Source organism: Carassius gibelio, chromosome B9 (genome assembly GCF_023724105.1).
Source record: "Carassius gibelio isolate Cgi1373 ecotype wild population from Czech Republic chromosome B9, carGib1.2-hapl.c, whole genome shotgun sequence".
NCBI classification, from domain to species: domain Eukaryota; kingdom Metazoa; phylum Chordata; class Actinopteri; order Cypriniformes; family Cyprinidae; genus Carassius; species Carassius gibelio.
The window spans coordinates 23,129,598-23,136,467 of NC_068404.1; the positions used below are offsets into that span (position 1 = coordinate 23,129,598).

The 6,870-nt window shown below is 40.1% G+C and overlaps 1 protein-coding gene across 1 annotated transcript; it reads left to right on the forward strand.

The window, feature by feature from the left end:
* Positions 1–633: 633 nt before the first annotated feature.
* On the forward strand, positions 634–4,436 carry LOC127964462 (growth/differentiation factor 8). Its single transcript, XM_052564682.1, has 3 exons — positions 634–1,103; positions 1,841–2,211; positions 3,120–4,436. The coding sequence occupies exons 1-3, from the start codon at positions 638–640 to the stop codon at positions 3,498–3,500; spliced, it is 1,218 nt and encodes a 405-aa protein (XP_052420642.1). The 5' UTR covers positions 634–637; the 3' UTR covers positions 3,501–4,436.
* The last annotated feature ends 2,434 nt before the right edge of the window (positions 4,437–6,870 follow it).

Below are 6,870 nucleotides of genomic sequence, written 5' to 3' on the forward strand. Positions count from 1 at the left end.
TGAAGAAGCTGCAGCTATGACAAACTCTTCAACAAATAAGATGAATTGTGCTTATTCAATATCTTACGTTCAAAACATATGTTTTGTGATATTTAATTTCATTGCAATGACAAAAGCTATGTGGATATTATCCAAACACCTCTTTTAAATACTAGCCTACCGCATAATAATAGGACATAGGAAAAACGAATGCGTTAAAAGACTTGAAATGACATGGATATAAATTAATAAATGAACCAATATTTCAAAGCTGCTAAAGCTTCAAGTTGTGTAGAACGTCAAGGTGCATTATATGGCAATTACTGTTAAGATAAAAACAAATATCATGTTGATAATGATTTCATATGCATAAATGTCACGTAGCGTTACATTATGGGTCAGAAGCATTTGGATAATGAGTAGCCTAGATGCACGCGCTGAAATGTTTTCAGTTTTCATATGCATGTGCACGATTTGTATTCAAGTTCGCCTAATTCCTTCACGAGTCCTCTAAGATGTGCCATGCCTCTTTAAGAACTGCGAAAGAAGTCCAGCTCTGTCCATTAGGTTTATTGTTGCCAGCTCAGCCAATCATTGAATCTTACGACACAATAGAGTGGCCAAAGTTGCAGTATAAAAAGCCTTGCCGAATTTAAGCATGACATCTACTTGTCCGGTGCGTGGTGACGTTCATTTCCATAGCAAATCAGAGCAAACATCGCAAACATCCTTTAGCTCGCGTTGGAACATGCATTTTACACAGGTTTTAATTTCTCTAAGTGTATTAATTGCATGCGGTTCAGTGGGTCATGGAGATATAACGGCGCACCAGCAGCCTTCCACAGCCACGGAGGAAAGCGAGCAGTGCTCCACATGTGAGTTCAGACAACACAGCAAGCTGATGAGACTGCATGCCATCAAGTCCCAGATTCTTAGCAAACTCCGACTCAAACAGGCTCCAAACATCAGCCGGGACGTGGTCAAGCAGCTTTTACCCAAAGCACCGCCTTTGCAACAACTACTGGATCAGTACGATGTTCTGGGGGATGACAGTAAGGATGGAGCTATGGAAGAGGATGATGAACATGCCACCACAGAGACCATCATGACCATGGCCACAGAGCGTAAGGATCGTCTATTTAAAAAGATTCGTTCAAGTAGATGTACACTCTTAACAATGGACGAAAAAATAGAGTAGCTACTTGGAGGGACCCTTTGCGCAGTCTTTACGTCCACGCCGTTTGCACTCACAAAACCTCTATTGTGCATTAAATGCAGTTAATGCAGAGAATTCTCGTTTACTGATTTTAAAGGCTTTGTGTTGGTCCTTTATCAGCCTTGTTAACCGATTTTACGCACTCTGAACATGGAAGCGCAGCAAAGCGCACCAGCGTCGCTCACAAGAAAATGTTTTCACCTTTACTGCACGTGACATCTACAAACTGTAGTTGAAACTGGGCAATATTTTTAAGTAAAAAAACTGTATTATGGTATAGATATAATGTGTGTATGTGATCCATTAGTTATTATACATGCATAAATGTTGCCATCCGAAATGCCGTTTGTAGCCTATATAGCATCATGTATATATATATATATATATATATATATATATATATATATATATATATATATATATATATAGACACATACAGTCAATCAAATTGTTTACATACAAATGTCTGCTTTATGTCTTTAATGTATTCAATTTTGTGGGCGTAGTCAACGTTATTTCTTTAAAACTTCATTTTTATAAATATATCATTGCGCCACTTCATGAACCGCTATAACAAAAAAAAAAAAAAAAACTCAGTGAAAACCAGCAGACCACGTATAATCGCTATATTTCTTCTTTTTTCAGCTGACCCCATCGTTCAAGTAGATCGGAAACCGAAGTGTTGTTTTTTCTCCTTCAGTCCGAAGATCCAAGCGAACCGGATCGTAAGAGCGCAGCTCTGGGTTCATCTGAGACCGGCGGAAGAAACGACCACTGTTTTCTTACAGATATCACGGCTGATGCCTGTCACGGACGGAGGAAGGCACATACGAATACGATCCCTGAAGATCGACGTGAACGCAGCAGTGACGTCTTGGCAGAGTATAGACGTCAAACAGGTGCTCACGGTGTGGTTAAGACAACCGGAGACCAACTGGGGCATTGAGATAAACGCGTATGACGCGAAGGGAAACGACTTGGCCGTCACCTCAGCTGAGCCTGGAGAAGATGGACTGGTGAGTTCAATGCGTTTTTCGTCAAATATAACCACTTTTAGACCGCTTTGCCAACAGTAATTGTTGTGAATGACTGTTGAGAAATTATTTAGATGGTTTTATTTACAAACTACTTTGTTTTAAATAAATAATGATATCGCAAAAATGTAAAATGCATATTTCTTGCATGATAAGTGCATGGGTCTGAGCACCCAGCAACGCTACAGAATACAGAATTTCGCTACATCGGTGTTGTCCCGAATGTTTTTGGGAATCAAAAAGATTCGTCGATTCGAGAACGAATGACTCTTTCGAACGGTTATTTTTAGTGAATTAATCTGACTCACTGAATCTCCGGTTACTTTCGTCATATTTAATATGAAACTTTAATTTATTAATAAGGTATCATTAATAAGATATCATTAATAAGATAAGATTAATAATCAGTTTAATAAGAAAAAATGGTTAACCCCTCATGAAACTTAAATGAGATTATCTTCAATTAGAACTTGTGGAAGTCAGTGTTATTAAATGAATTTAAAAAGTTTATTCTTTATTTTAGTATTTCCATTTAATATACATACCATAAAATGTGTGTGAAAAGTTATTAAAAACGCAAAAATATGTCATTTTTGTCTGTACATTGGTTCTGCTGATATCAGAAATGATCTCATGATTTGCTGGGGCAGTAACTGCAATAAGAATTGAAAACTCGTTAATGGCACCATTAAGCAACGAATCATTATGTGGAACTGGAATCATTAAATCTATTCCCTTGCCTAATCATATCTGTACTGGCTAGCTGTAGCATTCATTAATGGCTGGACAGAGATACTTCACGGTCAAGACCAGGCGTTGGCAAGCGCCGTCAGATAGGAAAGTCTTAACAGTAAACTGAAACACTGGCTCTTGGTTTCTTTCATTCCCAGCTCCCCTTCATGGAGGTGAAAATCTCGGAGGGCCCAAAGCGAATCCGGAGGGACTCTGGGCTGGACTGCGATGAGAATTCGTCCGAGTCTCGATGCTGCAGGTACCCTCTCACTGTGGACTTCGAGGACTTCGGCTGGGACTGGATTATTGCTCCGAAACGCTATAAGGCAAATTACTGTTCGGGAGAATGCGACTACATGCACCTGCAGAAATATCCCCACACCCATCTGGTGAACAAGGCCAATCCCCGAGGCACCGCCGGGCCCTGCTGCACCCCCACCAAGATGTCTCCCATCAACATGCTTTACTTCAACGGCAAAGAGCAGATCATCTACGGCAAGATCCCCTCAATGGTAGTAGACCGCTGTGGCTGCTCGTGAACCAGTGCCCAGCCAGGACTCGATCCGTCTCACAGACCCGGACATCTGATCACACCATCCACCCTCCATTATCAGTGCTTTCCGCAAGACACTGTGCAATAGAAGGACGCTCACTCACTCTCTGGGCACCGCTTCATTTGACTATGTTTTTTTGTCATTTTCCTCTAAATCAGTATCTCTGCCACAGGAGTCCAACGTTACGTGGATGTACTAAAGGAACGTCATATACTGGCTGGACTTGGGAATGGACACTTTTGAAATGGACGACATTCTCTGCTTTATTTCATGTTTTCACCTTGTCAGAATACTCTCATTAGGATACACATGTATTATGCAGCCACTCCAAAATACAGTCATTTAGGTCTTTGCTGTAACAGCTGAGCTTGTTTAAGAAGAGTATCCAAGAGAAACAGAGAGGGACTCTTGAACACTGAACAGAGCTTGAATACAGTTATCTGACACAAACTTCCACATACACTGCAATAAACACACCGATCAAATTGGTAATCGTAGCTTTCGTCCACTACTCATCTGTCAAACAGCCCTACACACTTGAAGTATTATTGAGATCGACATTAGGGGACAGAAGGACTTGAAGCAAAGGCACTGTGAAGGCGGTCCACACATCGAAATGTGTTCGAGACAGAGACGTCGGAACTGTAAGAATGAATGTTAATATCACGCTAACACTCTGTCTTTAAACCACACAGTTTGCACTATGGCAGACCAATAGAAAGAATTGGTTGCTAAAAATGTTGTAAAAACTGATTTTGATATATTTGCTAATTGTATTGTATACTTGCCATTGTTTCCATTAACAGTTGCCTTTTTTAACCACGGTTAGTACATGTATATGAACACGAAATAGCAAAAAAAAAAAAGTGTACAATATAAATCTATGTATCTGTTCAAACAAATAAAGGTGCTTGCTTTATATGTTCAACTCTGTTATTTCAAATCGCTTAAGAAAACGGGTTCATTTGGAATTGAGTTTTCAATATTTGGAAATGTGCAGTTCTGCACTTAAAGTGAAGAAAACCAGTTGATAAAATTGATTTATGTTCAAACTGAGCCGTGTTGGATGTGGTCAGCGAGTTTAAAAGGGAAGCTGTTCCACGTCATGGCTTTTTCTAAGCAAAGGTGAACGCGGGGTATTGTCCAAACTGTTAAGAGGTTCCTTTCGGGTTGAATTTACTATCATTTGACCTTTTCATTTGTTTTTCCCGTAATGGCACCGAGCTGTGGTGTTACATAAGCCCAAATTAACAAATCTCCCTTCTGAATAGTTCAGCGTGAGCATGCAGCAGAGTTTTCTAAAAGGACTTGTGCAGAGATGTTTTGACAGCATGGCTAATTAGACCAGGGCTTATTGGAGCCCTCACTTCCGTCCAGAAGAGGGCGAACTCAGCACTGACGAGATCTGCTTCCTTTCCTGCTGTGAGTTGGACACATGCCATGGAAACCAGGTGGGAACTGCTCTGAAATGAACAGAGGGTTGTGGGAGATTAGAAGTCCCTGAGCAATAACATTTCTTTCCACGTTTGGGTTGAGATAATGCGCCGTGGTTTCAGGATCGTTTGCCACATACAATTACACGTGGGTTCTGAAAAAACCAAACACCTCACATGAGCGCTCCTGAGACTATCAATAAGCGTTTTAACATCTGAATGCACACCGATAATCAGTTGCATCCCTTCGTAATTCATCCCGTTCTACATGCAGGAGCGTTCGTGCTATGAATCACGCTCCGCAGATGCATGATTGATTTGTTTTCTTGTGCATCTGACTTGCAGTACGTCCTTTGTGCCAGGTAACAGCAAGTGTATGATAAACAGGAACAGTAATGGTTTCCCCGAGTTGTTATATCTGTCACACGGGAAACGTTTTCCTTCTCTCTGTGGCTTGCCGGTTGCCAGCACATTCCCAGGTTGACAGGAGAGGAAGTGACTGTGAGAAAATGGGAAGGCAGCGTGGCGTCTCAAGGGACAGGAGACTCTGGGGGGAAACACAGCTCATCTCAGTCACCAGGCTTCCCCATATCCACACGAGCTGCAGGGGTGCTCGGACAGGAGGGATCCACCGTGTACAAGGGGGAAGAGGGACAGCTGCCAGGTGTGGTCAAACATCTGCATCTTCACACTAACGTGCATAGTCTCTGGAACAGCTGGGGAAACGCTTGCTTTTGAGTGATGAGTTGAAGGTATATTGATGGCCAGGTTGCAGACAGGTGACGCATGTTGTGCTATTGTCATCTCACCTGGTCTGTTGCTGCGGTAAACATGAGCTTTTCTATCACCCGTCTGCCAATTTTTCATCTTAAGTAGACAGATGTCATTTAGGTTTTGAACAAGATAAATTATTCTGAATTATTTAGAGATTATTCACTTCTTATATATATATATATATATATATATATATATATATATATATATATATATATATATATATATATACAGTTGCAATCAAAATTACTTAACCCCTCAGAGACTGTAGTACTTTACCAATAACAAGCTTTTCTGAAGATCCAGGAAAAAATTAAACTTCATCTAATACAGTTCACTGGCATATTAAAAGTGATTTTGTCAATAGATATATATATAATGTAATATTTTTTAATTGTAAGATTTTTTAATAATATTGCTATGTCACAATTATTCAACCCCTATTCAACATTTCTGTTTTTAAATCACTTATTTGCATGGTTTGGAATAAAAGAGTCTCAAAACACAATTAAGCTTTTAGAAACTCTATTAAAAACAGAATTAGCTTGAGCCGTTACACATACAGTTAGTCCATGCATGTGCTGAAGTTGAGTGGCAAAAATATCAACAGAGATCTCACAAAAGCTAAAGAGAATTAATATTGTATTACTTTAGAAAGTTTAAGGCTATATGAAGATTTCTAAGACATTGAAAGTTCCTAGAGACACAGCTCTCAGCCTTATTCCTTAGCTTAAAGTGTGTTTAACAGAAAAGCTTTGAGGGTGTTGAAGAAAAAGCACAATATCATAAAATGTTTAATCAGAGCAACTGAAGAAAATCTGCAATGTTAAGCCAAAGACTTGCAAGATGACCCGATGAAAGGAGGAAAACCATTTCAATGCAGCGTGTAAGAAGAACACTAGACAAGTATGGCCTTCATGTTGAGACATCTTGCACAATACCACTCTTGATCAAGAAGAACAAAAGGCAGACTTGAACTAGATAAAATTAATTTGTGTAGACTTGTGGAGCTCTGGAGGAACGTTTTATGGAGTGATGTGACCAAACTGGAACTTTTTGGACCCATGGATCAGCGGTATGTCTGCTGCAAAACAGGCAAAGCTCATAAGCAGAAGAACACCATCTCCACCCTCAAACTTGGAGGTGGA